Raw genomic sequence first — 24,640 nt, 5'->3', positions numbered from 1 at the left:
TGGAATCAGTCCCACAGTAGGTGCAGACCTGCCCACATGGTGTCTAATTATAGGCTTGGAGTGGGTGAGTGAGAGCCTTGGTAAGAATGATCCCCTCCATGTGCTATAACAGATGTTGCCTTTTCTTGTCTCTCATTGTACACAATTCATCAATGTTTTCCCCTCCTGAAGTTTTGTCAGTTTGAAGAAAAGCTGTTTGAGCCCCCCCAGAGGGGTTTTGTGTGTGAGATTCATCCCAGCCAGCCCAGAATGCTCTCCTGAGTTACCCGGTTACTGTGAGCTCCTGTTACAGGTAAATACTGACCTTCACTGTGGGGAGTTCAGAGCAGGAGTTATTGCCCTGCTCTGTGTCCCCCACCAGTACACCAGCTGTCTTTTTGTAGATGTCTGATGGACATGCTTGTCAAACAACCCCTTGTACATCCTCTTTATTTTATATATATATATATATATATATATATATATATATGTAGATATATATAAATATATATCTACATACATATATCTACATACATACATATATATATATATATGTATATATACACATACTTATTTATTTATTTATTTATTTATTTTTAATCAAGGGAAGACTTATTTTAAAAGAAAGGAATAGCTTAGGATCAATGTAAGTATCTGAGTTTTCACTAGTGAGGTTAGTCAAGATCTTTCTACCCACTACCATTTTGTCTAATCTATATCCTCTTAGGCCATGTGGGACTTACACATTAAGTGTCTCTGTATCAAGCTGTCTTATCAGCTGGCATGCTCTGAATATAACTGCTGTAAACTGATGTTATTGTGATCCATCTAGATCAGAGAAACCACAGGCACTTTCATTCAAAATTGTTTCAGGAGCAGGATGATGATAACAGTGTCATTCATCTTTTCATGACTTGTCCATCATGCAAATCCCAGATTCTCCTCTGTGCTCTGGGGACTGTGAGTCACAGCCATGTCAGAACCCAGTTCTTTCAGCTCCTGTAAGGTCCCAGTCCCTGCAGTGCTGTCTGCAGGATGGGTGCTGCCTGATCCACCTGCTCTGGCAGCTCTGCAGGAGCCACTGTCACCTGAATCAAGGAGTGGTGCAAGTGCCCGAGGGCAGGAAGTAACTTGGGCTGGATCTGTGGTTCACATAAGGAGCCAATTTGTGGTCCTGAGATATGTGCATTGCCTGAAAGAAGGTATTTCAGGAATTACATAAAAAAAAAAAAACAAACAGAAAACCTTCTCCATATACTGAACTGTATGTAAGGCAATCAGCCTGCAAGGCACTGTAAAAACTGAGTTAAGAGTGTCTGTCACTGCTTGTGGCACATGGCACCTACAGGAATGTCTGGGTCTGGCTCTTGGTAGAGTGGTGCAAGGCAGAGCCACAGAGGAAAATAATCATTAGAAAGAAACCTGAGAGGAATGTGCAGGAAGCACTGGCCAGTGAGGGATAGCATCTCATATTTAATTCCTGCTTACACTGACAATGTGCATGTAATTTCAGATAAGTCAGAAGAGATCCAGCTAATAAGAAATTCTTGACAGTCGAGTCTACCTTCATTGGCTGGAAGGTGGGGATCTGGCAGCAGTTATGGGACACAAATCTCAGAACAATGCAGCTCATTAGGTAGGCCTGGGGAGGAATGAGGTTGGGGAGCTAAGGAAAAGAGATAAGAAATGTCATGTGCCCTCATGTGCCTCATGTCAAAATCCTGGCAAAGTTCAATAGTTCAGTGGCAGAGAAGCCACTGAAACTGGAGCCTCTGTTTATGGTGAGACCCCTGCAGAATCTGATGGACATCTTGGAGGGGTGATGAAACATATTTGAAACATTTTTTTTTGTTAGAGGATCAGGATTTGTGGATATGCTCAAATATTTTGCTGTTCTTCCCACAGTCAGTCTTTGTGTGTGAGGGCTGATACAGTGCCACAGAGTTTCACTGTCTGTGCATTTCAGAGGGAATACACAGTGGTGTGATTTAATTAATGCAGGCCAGTACAACAAACCAGGATTAATGGCAAAAGTAATTTCTAACACATGTTATAGGCTTTTGAGGTGTAGCTCCCTTTAGGAATGGTCAATTTTTCTGGGCCTGCTTCTATGTCTTAAGAGGAAAACAGATTTTAGTGGGCAGGAAGAAAAGTCTGACTTTTGCAGCTGCCTCTAACATAACAATGTGTAAGTGAACACATCCAGTGGTTTTATAAATGTCAGCCTGAGAATTATCAAGGACATAAATCCTTTTTGGTAGCAGTGGCACTCAGGTAGGAAAAAGAAGATCAAAACACTCACTGAGTGTTTGTTCTCCAAAAGAACCTCAGAAACTGTTTCAAGTGCAGCAATATATAAATTACCAAGGCTTTCATAGAAGGATAAGTGTATAAAACTGTAAAAGCAACATTTTTTTTTTTTCTCTCATTTCAATTTTAGATTGAAGATGGTTAATGAATTTCTTAGCTTGGATGAAGGTCATCTGGAAGTAGCTTTGTGTATTCCACCCTCTAGAGAATTGCTGATATGTATAGACAAAGACCACTCAGCTCATTGGAGAATCTTACCTGCAGTATCTGAGTGGCAGAGCCAAGAATAAGAGATTTGCTTCATATTTCTATTGTTTAACTAGAGTGTTTTCTTTCTGGTCAAGTGAACTAATTTTAAATTGAATAGAGACAAACCAAATTTACCTTAGTATATACTTCTCAGTATCATACAGCAGCAATTAAAGGGATGTGTTGGAAATTATAAATATTTATTACTTTCCATAATATATGCTAGATGTTAATGAAATCACTCAAATGAAGCAAAGCAAAGCTGGAGATTTATGGAGCATAGTATTTGAAGCAAATACCCCTAGAAAAGGGAGTTTTAGAGCAGGTGATGAAAGTAACCCAAGGCAGAGGGGAGTCCTTAGGGACAGCCAGATTTTCTTCACAAGCAATGGGCAGAATTAAAGGGAAGAGGGTGAAGTTCTTTATTCTGAATGCTTTATCTCCTATTTTTGCTAGAGTACTGAACTTATTTGAATGAATCAGGTGAGACAAAAGGGAATAACTATAGATTTGCCTTGGAAATTGAAAGCAGATGCAGATCTTGAATATGTATTTTGATAAAAGCATGGCTCTGAGCAGCTCACCTACATCCCAGTGGCTCAGAGCAAAGCTAATCCTCCAGAGCTCTGGTCATCAACATCTGCCCCAAGCCTTCCTAGGGTCACAAAAAAAGGAAAAAGCTCTGGGATGACAGCACTGCCAGCCTGTACTGTCACATATTGCTTATGCTTCTGGTGTTGCAAGACCCTTGTGGCAGCTGGGAGAGGTTTGTGTTCCCCAGCACAGCAACAGGGGCGTGCTCTGCTTGTGCAAGGGCTGATGATGAGGCATGTTCCTTCTGGAAGTTTTTATATCCTTGAGATTTCAAGATAAAGATTATTGGCTCTGTTTTGTCCTGGAAATATGCCACAGAAATAGATTTGGGCATGCTACCAACTTCTGTTCCCTAAGTGCTGGAAAAACAGAGCAACTTAAAGCAGCTTGGAGACTACTTGAAATTACAGAGTCCCTGACATTGTGTTATGACAGAAGGAGAATGAGAGAGCCCCAAGTTTTGTAGAGACTCCACCTAGATGGATTTACTGATAGGTCAGTGATAGGTCAGTTGTTTAGTGGCAACTCCAGTCAGCTTTGGTTATGGAATAATAACTCAAAGAAATATTGGGAATGTTTTTTGGTTTTCTTCTGTCCCAGCAGCCTGTCAAACAAGTGTTAGACCCAGGGGCTTCACAAAATACTCTGACTGCATTAAAGTCTCAGCTAAATTATCTTTCAAAGATTTTTTGTTTTGTTTTGTTTTGTTTGTTTGGTTTTTTTTGTTTGTTTGGTTGGTTGGTTTGTTTTTTTGTTTTTTTTAATCTTCTGTATAACAGACAGATATTTGAGAATTGGTAATTCATCTGTTGTAGGTGAAAAAAAAGCAAACCAAAGATATCAGACCAGAAGATCTTGGAAGGCTTATTCCTGCAAATTTCTGGTTATTTTGCAAGGATTTTATTAATGTGTTGTAGTGGATTACAGTAGAATGAAAAAAAATTTTAAAAGGTCACAGATTAAGATGGGATCAAAAGTAGGAAAAGAGACAACTGCACAATCTGAACACTGAGGTCTCTGTCTATTAGTCCTATTTAGTAAATTTTAATTATTGCTGTTATTTTAGTTCTGGGCTCACAAACATTTAGGGGGGGCGTTTTGATAGGCTGTGGTTTTGGAAAGGAAAGAAACTGCTGTGCTATGCAGTATTTCATTTTTATTATCAGAGAATTCTGACAAAAATGGTCCTTGTTTTCTCTTTAGCACACCTGCACATATGCCTTTATGACAAATGTGTTTTCTTCTAAAATTTTCTGTCACATATAAAGCACATAAAGATAATGTAAGTGGACCAGATAGTTCATATTTTAAATTGCTAATTATTGCTCTCTCTTTTTCCATAAAAGTTGTTTGTAGTTGCTTTACCTCACCCCATGGCTGAAAGAGTGACATAAGAGAGCAAAGTGACTGAAAAGCTTCATAATGACTTTCTTATCAATTTACCTTTGGCATAATTTTTGTAGTGAACACATGCTTAAGGAATATAAAATTAAATTTGTATTGTAATTCTGAAGCACTTATAATTTGGCACAATATTTAAATAATGTAAAAGATGGAATGTAAATCATAATATATCCTTTAAATCCCTGGAGAAATGAAACACATTTGATTTTAAAAAGCACTACCTTTCCACATGACAGCCAAACATATTGAGTGGTGTGTCTCACTTGACATTTTAAAGATTCAATTTAAATTGTTCTGAAAATATGGCTTAATCTTGTTTTAAAGATATGAAAGAATTGCCTGTCCAGATCTTTGTCAAAGGCAGATTGTTTCATGAAATATCAAACTCCTCCCTTATTTGGACTAGAACCATTAATATGAAGTGATAGTATCTAAAGAATTTATACTAGGAAGAATTTTAAATTTTATGTACAGAAAGAAACAAGGAAGAAGATTATTTGCCACCAGCAACACATATCTGCTGTCAGTGTGGGTTTTTTCACCTTCATCTCATAAAAATAAATCTTTCTTGTTCTGTCTAAAATTATATTAGCAAAGAAGGACAGTGTTGATAATCTGCAATACCAAAGAATAAAAATTAACTCAAGAAGTAGCATGTTACAGGAATGAAAACAGAACAGCACAAGGGTAAGAAATTAATGCAATGTTCTAATTTTAGCAGAAAAACTTGTGTGAGAAAATGCACATTTTTAAGTGGTCTAATCAGCTGTACCACACTTGTAGCATAAGTCAGCAGCCTAAATGAATTGTCATGTTTTGTCAGAATGCTTTTGAAATCTACAGCTTAAAATGAAACAAAATGAAACTTGTATTTTTGAAGGAATATGATTTATTACCATAAAAACATCAAATCAGTTTTTAGAGTTGCAAAAAGGGCACAAGTGTGGAGGCAGGAGAGGATGGGCTTTAAAGAAATCCTAAGTCCAGCAGGACTTTGTTTCCTTCCTGTGAGGAGTGATGCCTCACATGGCACTGATCACACTCCTGCCATAAAACCCAGTCCCTGCCCCTGCTGCAAGGTTTTTGTGATCCTGAGGAAAATATTTACATTTATTTTGCTTCAGTTCCCGACTGTAAGAAAGGCAAAATAATGGAGTCTGCTTAATTTGTGCAACTCTGGGGCAGAGAGCCATGCATGCTTTATGGAGGATGTTCAAGATGTTGTAATTACCAGTTACAGATATTTCCAAACTGTGTAGAAGTACCTGGGGTTTTTTTATGTCTCCAGGGAAGCACAGGAGAGGCAAGAAGATGCCCTTCCTCTTGCTCAAGGAGGGCATCCTGCCAAGAAGTTTCCTTAAGGGGTAAAGAAGGATGAATTTCCTGCTCTGGGTGGTTTGTGGTCCCACCCTGCTGGTGGGGAGATGATAAATGAAGGGTGACTCTGATTTATCCAATATCCTGAGCAAGCTCCTTCACAGCAGGTGACAGGGTTCAGATATCTCAGAAGTATTGCTGCACAATTTGAAACACACCTGTTCATCAGCCACCCTTGTGTAACACATCAACACCTTTTGGTGAACCTCACTGGAAGCATTCTGGAATAGCTGGTTGCCAGGATGGGGCACAACATTGCCCAATGTGATTGATACACATAATTTCTGCACCCATCATCAGATGCAAAAATCGGTTGCATGCCTTAGACAACATCTGGTAATTAAAAAATGAAATCATATTTTTGGTAACTTGTGTTGAAACAAAGGAACCTTAGCTTATAAATCTTAGTGGTCTGGTTTTCCTAACCAGTACAATTAAAAAGCTGACAAATTTGGAGTGGCTCAATGATGTAGCTCAAGTCTGACTTCAGCATTGTCACAAAGGTGAAGTAGAGGTAGAAAATTCAGGTTCACTGTTGAAGAGAGAGTAGTTTCTTATGGAAGGCTGCCAGAAAATCCAAGTTCCTCAGTAGTACAGTAGTTTTGATACAGAAGTTGCCTGTTTCAGGTGCAGAAGAGTCCCAGCTGGTTGTTAGTACCAGATGTGTTTTCTGTCATGGTAACCACAGCTCACAGGAGTGTAGCTGTCCTGCATGGAGAAAAGGTGACAGCACTAACTTGGAAATTGAGCTTTTATAGAGGGCTGGGCAAATTTCCCAAAGTCTGTGAGGGAGCCTCGTTAACCCTTTGCTGCTGACTGCAGGGTCCTCCTCCAGCTGCTGAGGGTTGCTGCAGAGCTCCAGGCATTCCTGAACCTCAGCAAAGAGCCAGGGCTTGCCAGCTGCTGGGCTGCACTGTTCCACACCCACAGAACACAGACCTGGGAAGGGAGGGACAGTTTGAGGAAATATTTGTCATGAAATGGGACATTTTCATGGCATCCAGCCAACACAATCAATATAAACCCTGTTAGGCCAAAGCATAAGTTCCAGTAGACTGAGAACATAGAGGGTGTGTTATCAATTTTTTTTCTTTTGAAGACTTACTAGTTCAGGACTGATTATTAACTTTTAGGATGCATTTGCCTTTTTGATCAGGTTCCCTTAGTATTTTCCTTTGGGACAGGAGTGCTCTGAAATTAATTGCTCTCTCCATTTTTCCCACTTACCACACTTTGGTTTACATGACAGAATGGGGTGGACGCATAAACTGGATTAATTTTGGTTATAAACTAAACAAGAGGTTATGTTCCAAAAGTGCATCTAATGTCCTGCAGGTGCCAGTGTCTGCCTGGCCCATCAGCTCATGAAACACCCTGAAATCCCCTGCCCAGGCAGGGGCAGTGCTGAACTCTGCAGAGCTGTTTCTGTGAGCTGTGCTGTGTGCTAATGGAGAGCTGGGCACATGAAACTGCAATTTAGGAGAAAAACTTCTACCTTTACATCATTACATTATCTACTTACGTATTTCCATTTTCCCCAGATATTATTCTGACTTCTTCAGCTCCCATGCAGCCTCTTTCTACATGACCTGCATGCTTTTTCCAGAGAAATTCAACTTTTGAAATGTTCCCAGAAATTTCTGTATCAATGTAGTTCAAGTATGTGTTGCCTGATTTGAAAGTTCCCCTGCCAAAAGAAAAGCACAGAATTGATGCTCAGTGTTCTACACAATGAGGGGGAAAAGAAAACTTGACTATAGGCAGGGAGGGAGATGAGCTGGAGGATGCCATGGGAGTTGGGGCTCTGGATACTAGTGTTAGAATTTTATGAAATTTTAAAATAGATTTGCTGAAATTCCTGTGCCTTTCAGGATGAAAACACATATCAGCTAGCATAGCCTTTGAAAGCACTGCCATGATTTATTCTATACATTACTTTTGAAAAGTAAGATCTATCTTCAAATAAATCCAAGTCAAAAAGTTGTCTCAATGTTTCTGGTTGCTGTCAACCATAAAGGAAAACGAAAATTATAGTTTAAATTTGTGCCTTCTGTGCTATCACTTTCCACTCTAACAGAACACACATTGCAATGTGACATTAGCATTGAAATTGTCTGAGGGTTTATTGCTGCAGTGTACTTATACACTGCATATTTATATATTGTATTTTTAACCAGGTACTCCTGGTTCAGACCAGCAATGGGGCTGTGTTCAAACACAGAGGAGGTTGGTTTTGTAATATTGAAGCTGGCTTGCTGACCAGCATCTGTTTGTTGAGATTTAAATTCACATTTATGGAAAAGGCCAAGGCTGAGTGGACAGGAATCCCATATTCCAGCACAGCTCATGGGCAAGCTGCAACTTTCTTATTCACATATTCCCCAGAGGAGGGGATAATTAGATGACTGTGCATCCCTGAGCTCTTTGTCTTCTCAGAGATCACCAGATCATGTTTGAGTCCAGCAGCAGCCACAGAGCTCTTGCCCACCTTGCTGTCCTAACATCAACCTCAAAAAACAAAAGAAAAAAAAAAATGCAAGAGGGACCAGCAAAAAGATTTTTACCACAGTCTGCAGCACAGAGAACTTCAATCACTTATCAGCTACTTTTATTACAAGAGTAAACCACAGACCACACAGAAAAAGCTGACACATGTAAAAATAGCTTTGTGTAAATTCCATGTGATAACAGTGACAGAGCCACGTTCTCAACAGCCACATTAAAAACTTACTTGTCAATGGTATATTTTTTCCTGAACCCATTAGTTCCAGTCAAGGCTACATCTATATTTCCCTTCATGGTTTCTGTTGCACACACTTTGACATGTATTTCTTTTCGCCAGCCTTGGAAAGCAAAATCAAATGGATTACAGCTGTAAGGAGATTTCTTTCCTAAGGGTTAAATTTCTTATATGTTAATTTTCTTATATGTGTCTCTAAGAAAGAGAAAAGGATTGCACAAATGCACTTATAAGCAAAAAAAATATTACAGTTAATTCATTAATTTTCCTCTTTCCCAGTCCTGTGGCTGTTTCTACATTAATCACAACAAAAACTGTATTTCTTATTGCTCTCTGCCATTTTGACTGGATGAGATTGGAAAAAATATCCTGAAATGCTCCAGTTTTATAAGCTTTTGCCAATAAAGGCAATGCAACATTTTAAAATTTGAAATCATGCACTGCAAGCATAAAATTCCTCCCAATTTCAGCTTTATAGAATTTTTGAAGCCATTGTGTAATAACCAAGTTTAACTCAAAGGTGAGCATCATTTGATCTGGTTTTACAATTATCTCAGCTTTCCCAAATAATGCTGGTACTACATGTTCCTAAGGCCTAAAATTCTAGATGTTTGACTGAGTGTAACTCATTAACTGCAGCAGCTCTGCAGAAGTGTAAAGTCCTTTTTCACATTAATTCATTGTCACTTTAGAATACACCACAAAATGCACTTACGAGCATATGGAGGGGAGGGACCTGTGTTCAAATAAACCTTTTGCTGTTCTTTTTCACTTTTATGTAAAAACTTATCAGCATAATGGCCCATCAGTGGGCATCCTTCCTCTGGACATGGAAAGCAGTCTCCCTGGGGGAAAAATAAAAATATGTGTTAGAAGACATCATCTATTTTAATTTCATGTCTTAAATTTTAGGAAATTATAGTATTTTAGCTTTTTCCCTAGGTTTTTTTTTTTTTTATTTATTTTGCTTGGTTGTTTGGATGGCTTTTTAAAGGTTTTTGCTTCTCAGTTCAGATCATATCTTCAATATTTATCATTGTAGTTAAATCTTGTTGAAAGTCACAGAGAAACAGGTTGGAAATCTGATCTAATTCCTTGTGGTCTTGCAGAGGCCATAAGTAAATACCATAAAGAATGTTGTGCCTTGCTACCTGATCTGTAAAATCCAGGTAATATACTCACCTTTCATAGAGTACACTGGGAGATTTTCTGCTGGTTATAGGATGGATAACCATGTTTCCATGGATATCTCAGTCATATGGTAGAAACATTTATGTTTAGGAATACTTGAAGGTTGGCCTTTCAATTTGGGATTTGTTCTGCCAACCCTTTATCCTTTATTCCCATGAAGAGCCTTAATTAATTTAATCTACCTACATAGATCAGACAATCAGATCAAGACCTTGACCTCCATTAAAAAAGGCAAAAAAAGATAAGCATGAAAGCAGATTAATTGCAGTCAGAAAAAACAGCATTGCTATATTTAGGTAGTTCAGTTTTGATCTGTAGGAGGTTCAAACTGGTATTTGTGGACCTTGGGCTATTTGTGCATTTGATGAAAACAAGGCTAAATGATCATCATCACTTCTCTATTGTGAAGCTGCTTGGGTTTGGGAATGGTCTGAATGAAGGCAGTCAGTGGTTCTGAATGTCCCCTGTGCCCATATCCCACAATCCCAAGTGTAGAGGTTGTCCCAGAAATCATTAAAAGAAGAAGGGCAGGGCTACAGGCCCTCAGATGAATCCAGACCTGGTACTTACCAACACAAACTCTCTGTATGTGTCACACTGATACCCAACAAATCCATTTGGAGTGATGATGCTCTCAGCATAATACCTGAGACTTCTTTTATGTCCACATCCAAAAGATCTGTATGCTGGGGAAAAAAAAGCCAACAAAAAATCCAACGTGTAAAAAGTGATTAAAGCAATAGATTAACATAAAGTCCATGCCAAAGGAATATTCTGGGGTCTCTTTCCCTCAAAAGCACTTCCACATATAATGATAAATAAGGTAAAACAAATAGCAGTGATTGAAAAAAATTTAAAGTGTGAATTATTTGGTTTTGTAATAAGATAAGGTACTTATGCCTACAGATATTTTTTTTTCTGTTGGAAAAAGGTAGTGGAGATGCACCAAGGTGAAACAAGAAGCATTTGGGACTATTCCCCTTTGATATTTCAAAGACTGGAATATTTCATAGCTACAGTTTTTGTAAAGCATACAGTAGTTACAATGAAGTAGCTTTCCTTTTCTTACAGTTATCACAACATGGCATTCTGTAAAATCACAGTTTCCACTAATTTCTAGAATTAAAGGTAATTTTAGCAATTATTTTAAATTCAGTGGCTTTTGGTGTTTTTAAGCACTGGAAAATCTGCAGTCATTTGATAGCAATTCTGTGAAATCCTCTGAAAAGCAGGATAATAGGCAGTGTGCCCTTGATTTTGTCAGAACTCTTTGAAACAAGTACTTTCCCCCATCAGACTGAAATTTGTAAGCAGCCAGTAAGGAAAGAAGAAAGTGCCATTTGGGTTATATTTACACATCCCTTATAGCAAATGCTGTTCTTCCTTGATTCCAAGGTCTCTCCTATATCAAAACACAATAGACTAAAGTTAAGTTGTTTGTATAAGAATGGGCTCTATTCCACTTCAGTGCATGGTGGGGGAAGTCTAGGAGGCACTGAAGTAGTTGCAAGCTAACACAGTTTGTAGTGAAATCAAAATTTCCCCTAATGGCAATATTTATGCATCTTAAAGACAGACCTGTTGGTGTTGACCAGCTGACATATTGTTCTTTCCATAAGGAAAGAAAAGAAACCCCATGCTAAAATCTCTCTGAAAAGTACTTGTCTGTTTTTCTTGAAAATAATCTGCATCATCAAGGCTTCCTGAGTATGTTTTCTTAGTAGCTCCTTCTTTAATTCAGAAGAGTTTGTGCTTTTAAACCCTCATCTCTTCCAGCTGGCTCAATTTATGTTAGTGGCAAATTCACTTAACACCTATGGTCTTTCTACTGCATCAAAAACTGTAGAGAAAAACTCACTAAATATTATTTCTAAAGCACTTTGTACATGCAAACACTTCATAAATGTAAACATTAGCACATAAAAGAGAGGGTACCAAACAAAGTAAGGTTTAACCAAGAGGAGGGAGTTAAGGCTGTCTCTATTTTTAAGAGCTGCTTGAACAACCATCTCCATTTGCTTGTGTTCAATAGAGCTGAGTTTCTCCTTCCTGACAAAACATTGCAAAGGGCCTTGTGAAATGTCTCTGGAAAATATTTAATTTTTTTTTTTTTAATTTAAATGCAGACATTTTTATGCATTCCAATTTGAAAGTGTTTTTGTTCCAAGTGACTTTGAGCACAGCCAGCTTTCAGTTTTCTTTGTTACTAAGTTCTCAACCAGCTGTAAGGGACAGCATTTTTGAAAGCAAATTATTTAACTAGTGGTAGGGATTTCAAAAAGTTTAGCTGTGAATAACAGATGTTCTCATTTCTGTAGGTTAGGACCAGAAGACAGGATTTTGTGGATCTATTGTATTGGATCCCAGGGTAATTCTGATTAACTACTCAGCTTTCTTTGAAGAACTACTAATGGAGCAGCCATTTTATCATCTTTTATATTTCTAACCTTGGGCTGTTCCCTTTGAAGAGACTAAAGCTTGGTGGCATGGATGAATCCCAGTAATATTGGGAGTGATATCTTCCTAGGGAGAAGGAGAGCTCAGATTTTAAAATACTCATATTTGGATTTTCCCTGAATGAAATTTTGCCAGTCCTTCATGTGAGGAATTCCCACTGAGCACAGTGGCAGGCTCTGAGAAAGCTTGTGATGCACAATTCTGCATACTTTAACTGAAGTTTTCATCTAGAATTTTCCTTGGTTAGTACAAAAGAAAATTGGAGGGTATTTCAGAGGTAGTTTTTAAAGTTCCATTTCTGAGCATTGTCTCCCTGTTCCAAATCTGAGCTGTATGAAGGTCTTACCTTATCCTAGCCTTTGTTTCTAACTGTAACTTATAATGACATATTACTTCTTTAAAATATATCTACCTCTCATCAGGTCATTGATATCCTGAGTTGCAGGAGGTACACGGAGCTGGTTGCATCCTGGCATCTTCCTCCCACCATTTGGGTAAAAATCCAGGTGGCCACAGGGCTGAAGAATCCCTGGAGCTGAAATGCACAAGGGATGCTGGCAGATCACTCTCAGGTGTTCTGTAGCCAACTGTGTGCCAATGGCAGCCTTTAAATGAAAACTTACCAAAGTCAAAGAAAAGATGACCAGCATGAGTATGAATTATATCAACAAATTTTGCATCTGAAGGATCCAGCCTAACCATTGGGGGAGTGTACTGGAAAAGGGGCCCAGCTGGATCCAAACCTAAATGAATGGAGATACAGCTGATTGAGTAAATAATACTATATGTATATCATCACATGCAGGTTGTGTATGCTGTATATGTGATTACATTTCTGTCTTTACTCCACATATAAAAATCCATTTTGTAGTCCACAGCTAGAAAAACAGGCAGGGTAATAATAGAAAGCTGACTGAAGGCATTGCAGGAGAGTAAAATGCTGATGACTGCTTGGCTTACTTTTGGGAACAATGATATAAGAAGAGGTTTGGTTTGTTGGGGGTTTTTTTTGTCATTTTATCGAAAAGTATGAAATCTTCATAAGTTACTCTGAGCATGTAGATTTATTTATGAATTTTTATTTGGCAAGAAGTCTATTTGCAGAATATCTTGGTATCCCTTCACTTCAGTGTCAGTGAGGTCTCTTCAGAGATAAACACAGCTCTGATCCTTGTTTCCCTGAATTGCTGGTGTGACTGCTCACTGTGTGCATGGCTCAGACAAAGCAATGCCTATGCAGAGAAAAGAACTGACTGGGGGAGAAGGAAAACAGAAAATAGTGAGCTTTTAAAAGAAAGCAATGTGTGACTGTGTCATGACTTGTATGCCACCATCCTGGCTGGACACTGTTAATTATGATAAATCAGCACGTTGCATTGTGTATTGTATGTTTATAAAGCAGCAGTGATTCTTCAGTTCTCTTAAGTTGTGTGAAAATACAAAGTTTTATCAGCTGAAATAGCAGCAGTACCTGTTATTCTTCCAATGCCAGGTTTCCTCCTCCCTGCCTCCCCTGCAACGTGTGCTCCAAGACTGTGGCCAATGAAATGGATGTTGGCAGGAGAGTAGCCATAGTCTTTCTGTGAAGGTTGATGGAAAGGAGGAAAAAACAATGTGGGTGTACAAGTCAGTGACACTGCAGCATGTCCCTGTGCAGTGCCAGGACAGGGCCAGATCACTGGGGAATGGAGATGAGTGTCCTGGTGTATGGGTGATGGGATCTCTACCTAAAGAGAAGCAGTTCCCCACCCCTCTTCGTTTTTAGGGTGTTCATGGCTATTCACCATCTTATCCTGATACACTAAATCTAATCTTCAGAACTGCTGAAAAGTCATGTTAGGTTTTCAAAATCAATTACTACACTAAATCAGGTATTTTCATTTGCATGGGATTAGAGCCCTTTTATAACATTTGGACCTGCTTTACTGGGTACTTCTTGTTCTTCCTGGCTCTACTGGATCAAACTTAAAGGTGCCACTCTGAGCATGACCTTTGCCACGTGTGCTGTGCACGTTCCAGGGGTGCTCTTTACCCCGAGGAAGTTCACAGGGCACTCCTTACCTCGAGGAATTTCACCAGATACTCCTTACCTCGAGGAAGTTCACAGGGCACTCCTTACCTCAAGGAATTTCACCAGATACTCCTTACCTCGAGGAAGTTCACAGGGCACTCCTTACCTCGAGGAAGCTCACAGGGTATCTTTACCTCGAGGAAGTTCACCAGGTACTCCAGCTCGGCGCCCACCACGCGGACGTTGTTGACGGCATCCGTGTACAGACCACTGGAGCCGCCCCTCCAGTCTGTCAAAATGCAGTTCACGTCTTCAGAGTGGAACATGAACTGGTGGGGAACAGCAAAACAACAGGGAAGAAGGAAACAGGCACTAATTACAATTGTAGCAGGGCATGTGTAAATTATATTTTGTTTTGTTTGTGTGAGCGGCGATGACACATCTTTAGTAATTCCTACTGAGGCTGAAGATCAACACAAGGAGGCAGAGTGCAACCAGTGATTGGAGGATAAGCTTCTTTCAGCTATTTTTTCCATTCTAGATGCCTTGGTTGGCTCTAAGGTACCAACTTCTCTTAATGACAGCACCTCTGTTACCAAAATAGGTCCAAGTTTTATTCTTCAAATTCTTTATGCTTGGATCATCTAAAAGGATTCTCAAATCTGTGCTTGAATTGTTCAGCCCTGAAGTTCATACATTATAACCAAAATATTCTATTTAGACACTTCTGCCAACAGAACTTTCTGATTTTGTTTTTTATTCTGAAACAATGTCATTTTTGAAATGTGCCAGAGTAGAATGAAACCAATCTGCTGAACAAAGCCTTTTGGTTTTATTAGATCAAATGTGTCACTCAAACTGACACGTTTATTGTGACCTTTTGCTGAGGTGAGAAAACTTACTCTTTTTTCACCCTTTATTATTGTCAAGGAATTGAAAATCAATTTATTATAGCTTTCCCTGTGGAGGTGAATGCAGCAAAGGGGCATTCAGTAGAAGCTGAAGGGCACTATGCTCACAGCCAGGAACAAGACAGTGGTCATGTAGAACTGGGCTTTGTTCTGACTATTGTGTTCCTTATAAATCCCCTGAATTAATAAGAGAACAGAGATGTGAATTCTACATGGGAATTTTAAGCCAGATGTGGATATTTAGCCTTTCAAACACAAGCAAAGTGACTGTCCAGCAATAGCTGTACCTACCCTGCACATGCTTGTTATCCAGGGGAGATCTGCTCCAGCAAGGTGGCCGTGGATAATGAAACGAGTTTTCCTGTCTGCTCGGAAATTCGAAGCTTTTATGCTTGAAGGATTTGTAGCTGAAATTTTCTGTGCCAAAAAAACCAAACAACCAGCAAACACAACAAGGGTGTAACTTCCATCCCACTGCACATTTTGACAAAGGGTAGAGTTCCCCCAATGGTTCAGGCATGGCTCCAGACATGGAAGAGATGGTTCTTATTTCTCATTCCTAAACTGCCTTTCAGGGGGAAATCAATTAATCACTTCAACAAATGTTTCACTTTCTCTGGTTAATTGAACTAATGATACTGGCATCTTTTGCACAATGCTTTGTGATGTACTGGTACAACATGCCATGTAAGTACAAGATTTTATCAAACTTGGCCACAGCAATGCAAAGATAGCATCTTGTGAAAGGTATTATGTGGTTGACTTTGAAACTATACCTATTTTTCTTCCTTTTTTCCTTTGAAGATAAGACCTTCATTGCTTCATTTATATTTTATGGGAAAGCCCACCAGGCTTACAGAGGCTGTAGGTGTTTTGGTGTGTATTGAGGAGGAAGACATTATTTTCTTTAGAAGAAATTCCGAGTACTAGCTCTAACATATTTATTTTGTTATGGTTTTATTGACTTAAAAGAGAAATGTCATGCACTAATTAGCTGACATCCCAGCATCAGTGAAAGACTGATTTGTTAAAACCTCACAGGCCCTCTTAGCTGGAGGAGGTGGACTTGTTCTGAAATAACTTAATAAACACCTCTGCTGATTGTGGCTGCCATTTATATAAAACCTCTTAATTCTGGAGCCTTTTGCCTGTAATAACTTGTGTTAGAGGGCTGTGATTAATATGTTGTAAATATATCTGACTCTTCAGAGAGCTGAAATGAGGAAAAAGGAAAAAAGATGGAGGAAAATTATCATGTGTCTAATTTAGAATTGGAGGCTCTCCTAGGGGTTTTATGAGAAAAAAATATGTGAGGAAAGAAGCTGTCCCTATTGAATGTATTGTACAATGTCAGTATTTAAAAACAAAGCATTTTCTTACTTGGTATTTCACCCTGTTATCTCTGGTGTAAAGAAGGAAATTTGTGTTCACAGCATCTGGAGAGCTGGGCAAGCCTGCCAGTTGTCTCCCTGGGATCCCAGCCCATGGGGGGCTGTCTGAAAAGCATCCAAGCCTCTTGTAGCAAACTTCCCTTCCTGGGGTGCACAAAGAAAAAGATATCAGTGTTCTGGGAATGTCACAGGTTCTGTACATGAAGCTGGCAGGAAAGAGTTTTCACCAAGAAAGCCAAACTAGCCTGATTTGGATTAGGATGGCACTTCTGGGCATTTTTCAGTTGTGCTTGGGTGCTTGTAGCAAGGACTTGAACTTCAGGAGAACTTCCTGCTGCAAACAGAGCCTGGAGCTCAGCCTGGAGAGCTCAGGATGTGTTTGGTTAAACATATTATTAACACAGCCCATAGAAAGACAATAAAATCTTGATCCAGGGAAGAAACCAGCTTCTGCTGTCAGCACAGAGTAGTCCTTTAAATCAGTCCTAAACTGCAGGGATTATCTAAATTATCTAAGTTTCTTGCACACTTGTGCAACAGTTCATGAAGGAGCAAAAAGAAACCAATACATTAAAATACATAGTTCTGATTACTCCACAACAGACATTAAATATCTTCCTCTTTTTTTTTTTTTTTTTTTTATCACTGTAAGATTTTAGTGGAAGCAATAAAATGGAATTTGAGTGGATGCTTAGAGCAAAGCACAGCCTCAGGAAGTGTGGTCTGTCTGAGGGAGTGGTTTCACAATTTCTAATGTGCCTTTAATACAGTAATGGTGCAAATATGACATGCAGGTGTTGCCATTAATTGTCATCCTTCCACACTGTTGTAGCACAACAGTTGTGAAATCCCATTTTTGTTGGCATTAAAAATTCTATTCTTTCCTGTCATTAAAGTGGTATTTTGGACCAAGACTATTTTCTTGTTCTCTGCATAGCTCTGTGAAGAGTGGGCTTTCATTACCAGGGTTGTAGCTACTGTGAGTGAATTGAGGGTGAGTAGGGGGGAAATGTTCTGGAAGAATTTCAGTATCAATTTACATATAAAAATATCTTTCTGATTCCCTCTCTCTTTGCTAGCTGCAAAAACCTTTACAGAATTAAAAAGCAATGAGTTAAAGGTGGGAAAGACACGACATGACTCAGTGGTCCTAACAAAGAATTATATTAAATCCATTCCAATTAACAGGTTTTTTCTAGAATACTGATATCCTGGTGTAACTTGCACATAATTTTGACTCATTATAGGTTTTATTCATTATATGTCTCACCTCTGGCTGCATTGAGAAGAAAAAGAGTAGTGATCCATACTGCAAGCATCTGTAGTGAATAAGAACACAATTCAAACATACTTGAAATTAGAATCTGGAATTCACCTAAGGGGTCCCTTAACCCATTAAAATCCGTTGAAACTCAGTACTTCTTGGGATTATTTCTGTTTGCCATGGAGATTTTGCTTAATCAGACTATCCTTTAGGAATCCTTAAAGATCATCTTCCTGTCCTTGACAAACAGAAACTTTTTTTCTCTGTAGAGCTGCAGTTTATGGGCATGCAAATTAAATTCTTACAGGATTTGCAACAACATATTACACATTGAAGTTTGTCCTAGGATTTCACAGAAAACTTACAGAACTGCCATCAATGATTGCATTTTAAAACCCCAAGAACAAACCTAATTTGTTCTTATTAATCATACAGATGGTCTTGAAAACTCATTTTGATTTTGCTATCAGCCATGCATGCTTATCAGCCCTCATCTACCTGGTCAGTTAATCACCAGCTGATGGATAAGCACAGGGTAAATGGAATCCATCAGTTACTCCAAGGTGAGGCAGGGAAAGTCTTTTAAGTACAGTCTCACTACTACCATGAGCAACTTATCTTCAAAGGAAAATAAATAATTTTTAAAAAATCTGATATCATTCCCAGATTATCCAACCAGTGCTGCACAGGCAGAGCCTGCATCCCCTTCCTGACCAGTCTTCCCAGTCCCCTGAGGTCCACAATACACTGTTGGGAGAAGAGAGTTCATCCCTGTGAAACCAAGGCTCAAGCACGTCTTGCTTCCATCTCCTCTCCTCCAGCCACTCACCAAATACCCTTCCCCTCACCATCATGATCCTAATTTCAGTTCCTTAGATGTTCTTGGCTCCAGTGCATCCCATTTTACCTTGGCAAGGCTCAGAGCAAGTTCTCAGCGTCAACCTCTCCGTCGCTTGTGGCAAACCTTGCAGAAGCTCTTTGAGGAGCCTGGAGAGAAGCAGGACAGCTCTGTGCCTGCCCTCCAAGGGCACGTGGCAGAGGGATGCTCACCCTCTGCTGCTCCACAATGCTTGGATTCCCAGCTGCAGCTGTGTTGGGCAATGCCAGAAGAGATCTCCTTCTGTCAGCCTTCATCCCAGATAACAGCAACCAGGTCCGACCAGTTGCTACGTGACTCCACCCACTTAATGCAAAGTTTCAAACAGGCTGTTATTGTCCTCCATTTGTTATTTTTTTTTCAAACTAAAAATTGTTGGGAAGTGTGATGTAAGCACAGAACAAGCACAGGGCCTTTGAGGATCAGTGGTGCTCGTCTTGGTGCGATGCTGAGTTGAGATTGTCACTCGATGTCACACCGACGGCAGCTCCACATCATCCCCATCCTTTGCATTCTACTACAGTTTTAGTAGCAAAATATCCTTCCTGGAACTGATCCCTGTCTTAAATAACTTCCAGTCTCAGGTAAAATTTTCAAATTTGTGTTTGATGTCTTAAGTCTACTGTTGCAACACAAAGACACAAACAGGGTTTTGGGATGGACTAACATATGTTGGCAAGGTTCAAACTGTCACTTGAGAAAATTCAAAGAGAAGTATGAAAAATTATTTAAAAATTGAAATGGCTTCATCTGTCACTTGTTGTTTGTTCATCCTGTAGATCTCTTATCTCTAATTTTGCTACTGGATGAATTACCTGACTTTTCTTTGAAAAGGTGACAGAAATGCTTTTAAAGAGAGGAGAATAGTTCCTGGGGCAGATTGTCACCACATTCAATCACCATGAACCTTTATAATTAAATTGTATTAATTGCAGTAATTTTATTTTTTAGTGTTTTGATAATGATGTCATTTCACATAGTACTATATTGTTGTTATACTATTATGTTCAAGTTTCTGATCAGACTTTCCTAGAAATCTTTGTTCCTGTCGATGTATGTGGGACTTCTCCAACCCCAGTGATTCTATAATTCTGTGTAGACACAAATGAGAAACCTGCATTTCCACATTTTAGTGTTAAACCCTTTAAGTATAAGAGTGATTGCTGACACCTCCTAAGACAAGGGAGTACAGGAAGGGGAGACTCCCTTTTGGTATAATCCCTTCCACTGACTGATGAGCTATTCCATATCTTGCACACACACATATGAACTGGGTTAAAGTGGTTCTTACAAATGCTAGGTACAAAAGCATTTTCAAGGTTTTCCTTTTTTAAAATAAATCCGTATATCATAGAAGCAAATATATGTTCCAACTCCGAGTCCCTAATAGAAAATTAAGAATCAAGGTTAGTATGGAGTTCAGGGAGCTCCTATTCATCTCTTCAAGACTAAGTTAGTCCAGTAAAGTGTTGAATTAGTCACATTAACATTGAGTTATCCTCTGCTCACATAATTAAAGTCTGTATTTGGGTTGCTAATTGATCAGTTAACAAGTTACCCACAAAGGTTAAGTAAATAAAAATGAAGAAATGTTTAAAAGATGCTGACACAAAAAAATCTGCTTCCAAGTTTCCTAGGTAAACCCAGACAAAACTGGGTTCAGTGATGGTTAGTAGAACTCAGAACTGTGATGTGTGGTATCAGATCTCTGATAAAGCATTACATTTGAAAGTACTTAATGCTTGTTTTTTACATCATCAAGAATTCATAGACAAAGAGGCTGATTAGTTAGAATTTAAGGACCCCACAGAAAATTAGTATCTGATCTTACCTGCTGATTTAATTCTATTATCTATAATATTGGACCAAACCCTCATTTCATTCTATCCTCATTTCTTCACACTTCAGAAGGAAAGTTTACTGCACAAACAGGTTGCTCAAATTTTTAAATGAATTGATTAAATAGTTGATTCAATAAATTATTCTTGAGTAATTTGAATTTTATATTTTACTTATGCAGGGTATTTTGGTGCCTATCTTCTCAGGGGAGCTCAAAGAAATGTGAATAACTCAAAACATTAAGAAGCCTTTCCCAAACCTGCTGTTGTAGTCCCAAACCATACCTGAACCCTCTGCTGCACCATGGACTCAACTGCAATCTGGTGGTGCAGATTTCTGATCACTTACAGGATTCAGTGACTTAGCCAAGTTAAAATTTAAACAACAACAAAATATTAAAGGGTTTTTGATTTTACCTAAGATGAGGACATTGCTGTCTCACATCCTAGGTGTAAATGTGTGCTATGCAATTTTTACAGATCAATTCCAGCCAATATTGAGCATCAAATAAAGTTTAACTTACCTAGTTTTTTCTCATAACACATGAAGTGATTATTTAGTGATGTTCTTGCTGCCTTTCAGCAGCCACTGAGACATCACAGCTCTCTTCCAGTGTTTAAGACAAGGTTACTGGGAGAGCAAGGTATCCTCCTATCTGGAACAAATTTGCCAGAGGATTTACTCCAGCTGACAGGCATGAAATGGCTTTTCTATGCTAGTTTGCTAATACCAGGAAAGCTCACAGCTCAGCAGCATTGTCAGATGTCAGCACTTCTGTGTTGGCTTCTAGAAATCTTTGCACTTTAATGGGGTTAACTGCTGCACTGTTATCTGGGACCTGGGGAGGAAGCAGCGAGCAACAAAATGCTGACTCTCCATCCCTTAGAAGTGCCTGAAAATGTCTCACCCATGAGCTTGTCCAAGCTGGCCCTGAGCTGATGCACAGCTCTAGCACACCCAGCATCCTGCACCAAGCACTTTGTAATTGCAGCTGTGAGGAGAATCATCTCCTTTCCTTTTCTTCTGCTGTGCAGTGCCAGCTGCATTTCATGCCCCCTGTTCCTAGGCTGGAAGGAAATGAACAAAGCATTTTGTGTTTGCCTTCTCCATGATCCCCTTCTTTTCACAGATGATATCCATACCTTCACCTCTGCTCTTGGCTGACTTCTGTTTTCTATTATATGCCAACATGGGAAAATGATTGCTCAGTCCATCAGGCTGGACAGGGTGGACATTAGAATTTTGCTCCCCATTACCAAAACCAGCAAGGAAAATTCCTTCTGTCCTGAAGTTTTATCAATGAATGTGTTTTTCTGCGGGATGAAGTGGCCAAATGTGGAAGAAGGTTCTTTCTGCAGCTAAAACACAGCTTTGTGTATTCTCTCTTAAAATCTCTCTTCTTTTTCACCATCTGTAATCATCTTACAGATGAGGTACAGTGCATATAGTATCTTACAATTAAAAAAATGGCCTAATAGGGATAATTCAGGAAAGTTATTGTCCAGGGATGTTTTTTTTGGTTGGATTTTTTTGTTTGGTTGGTTGGTTTTTGTTCTTGTTTTCTTCTCTTAATTTTAATTGCACTACTGCTAAGTCTTGATCTTGAGAAATTTTCTGGGCAGGGACCTGCCTATTTATGCACATTGCAGGGTGTATAATTCAGTTTTGGGTGTATGAATAATGTGTGAATATCATAGATACAAACAGTAATGTAAAGGTCACCTTTTCCAACATATCATTGTAACAGATAAGAATAAAAAAAAAATCTTAAATACCAGCAAACATTTTTTTTATTCATTCCAGTCTGCTTGGCTGCTGAAAAATATATTAAGGGATTGTTATTCTTTATATCAGCTGTGCCTTTATTATGATCCAGTTTCTAATACTTTTATTGATGCCAAACCCAATGGGGTGATACATAGAATGAATTACTTCTTAGCTAAAGAAAGAGTACCAAATGTTAAATTCCATTTACTTTGTATTTTAATACCATCTAAACTAACAGTTGCATGACTTATTTTTAACTTTCACGTAAGCCCAAGTCTTTTTCTGATTTACACATGGTAAGATATGAAGTTTGTATTGTAATAAAGAAAATATATTTATTCCTGCAGTTATACCTTAGCTTTAATAAAAAATAATTCCAGGTGAATTAGCTGGTCATCATTTTCTGTGATAAAACACTCTGGTGCTCAGTGCATATTCTGAGGAAAATATTGAATTAAAAATTACAAAATAGAGATCTAAGGAATATGACATAAACAGAAAATTTTAAATCTCCCTCAGCAAGATATTTGAAGTCCTATGGGCACTATGTGGATTGATCTAATTTTTTGGGATGTAATTAGTAAATTACAGTGCAAAAGATGAAAATAAGAAATTACACTAATTTATACAAGCTGTTAACCACCATTAAAGAGAAACACATAACAGGAACCCCAGATGGTTCCATACCACACCTTTGATGTGATATGGGGCCTGGTGTTTGTGGGTTTAATTGTTTAATTTTGCAGATGCTGGTTCTGTTCCATCACATTCCCTCTAACTTCAGTCTATCACAGGAAGTTTTCATCAGGGCACTGTTAAATCTGTGCCACTGTAAATATGTTCTTAACTTCTTGTGGTGTGGCAATATAATGCTTTCATAAAAACTTTGTGTTTTGTGGTATCCTCTCCACCTGTGACCACAGGTTTGTGTTTGTGCCTCATTTGTCTCGTGTCTGGCAAGGAGGTTTCAGTTTGGAGCTGTGATTTAGAGATTTCTTCCTCAGAGGAACTCCTGGCAATGCTGACAGAAGGAGAAGCAGCACAGGGATGGTTTCCAAAGTCTGCTTGGTGTCTCTCACTGGCTTTGCCACTCCCTGAACAAAAGGCAGAGAATATTCTTTTATCATATTTCCTGAGAGCAACAAGACTAACTGTAAACAAGAGGGATTCTCTATTTTGCTTTTGAGTGTTTTTGAGTACTCCTGTTTCTTCAGGCATCTTGGGTTCTTAGTATACTTTGAGAATACTATCAGCATTTTATGGATTTGTTGGCCACTATTGGAATTAAATCCAGTTGTTTTAATGAAGCACTACCTTCACCCCTGCTATTTTTGGAAGGTCTTGCAAAACTCCTTTGAGAGAGGCCAGCTAATACAGGGCAGACTGCTGAAAAGTTTATAGCATCTTTCTGTAAATAAAGTAATGAGAAAGCTACAGGATGACATCCACTTATTTTGCAAACCAGTTAAATCAGTATCACATTCAAACTTACTTCAGAAAAATTGAGCATCATCATTTTGATTTTAAGCCTTTTGGCTTTGAAGTTAAGGAACATAGCTTTTTCAAAAAATTGAAGAAAAAAATTATGATGAACAGGGAAAGCTTTTAAAAGGGTGTCCCTAAATGAGAGTTATGAGGCAGGGCTGCAAAGCATGAAGTCATTTAAGGAATGTGGGAGTGGGATGTTGCAACCAGCACAGCACTCAACATTACCACACCAATTAGACTTAATAAGTTTAACTGGAGTATTTCACAATGGGAGTCCAACCCAGCCTCTTCTTAAGTGATCTGAAGTGATTGTCATTGTTTTCAACAAGCAAGGGTACAAGGCTGCTCTGCACTGTTGATTTTAGGGTTATGTAGCTGTTTCAAGGTGTATATAGCTGAATCTGAGTGCATGCAAATGTCTGAAAATGTCAGATTTCAGTGATATTTCAGTGATCTGTAACTGGACAGGCACTAAATGCTAAGGGTGAATATCTGGAGAGCTTTGGGGCTGGTTTCTGTATGGACTTCCTGCACCTGAAAAATAGGTGGGTGGTTTGTGAGCACATCACTTGTAGGTGATTGCAGCATGCAGGCCTTGATTTTTCCAGGAGCTGTGCCTGTTTTGGGATTATTCAACACTTATATCTTATGAAAAGAAGTGGCTATTTCATCACCCTCCTAAAGTGCATTGTAACAACAATGTGACATGCTGTGGAGTTGCTAAGCATGAAGTGATTTGAGCAATGCTGGTATGAGTAAGGGTGGAAGTACTGATTATTCTGGGAATTTAC

General features: G+C 38.9%; 1 protein-coding gene across 1 annotated transcript; it reads right to left on the bottom strand.

The window, feature by feature from the left end:
• Window positions 1-6,711: 6,711 nt before the first annotated feature.
• LOC130255226 (pancreatic lipase-related protein 2-like) lies at window positions 6,712-17,933 on the bottom strand. The gene is given in 12 exon segments (XM_056495652.1): window positions 6,712-6,852; window positions 7,432-7,600; window positions 8,645-8,756; window positions 9,369-9,498; window positions 10,415-10,530; window positions 12,714-12,836; window positions 12,925-13,044; window positions 13,773-13,881; window positions 14,507-14,641; window positions 15,515-15,640; window positions 16,604-16,758; window positions 17,885-17,933. Coding segments are annotated over 12 exon segments (1,485 nt in total).
• Window positions 17,934-24,640: the final 6,707 nt, after the last annotated feature.

The sequence above is a fragment of the Oenanthe melanoleuca genome, chromosome 6 (assembly GCF_029582105.1).
Source record: "Oenanthe melanoleuca isolate GR-GAL-2019-014 chromosome 6, OMel1.0, whole genome shotgun sequence".
NCBI lineage: Eukaryota > Metazoa > Chordata > Aves > Passeriformes > Muscicapidae > Oenanthe > Oenanthe melanoleuca.
Note: the sequence above shows the minus strand (reverse complement) of the source record. Positions and strands in the feature narration are given on the sequence as shown.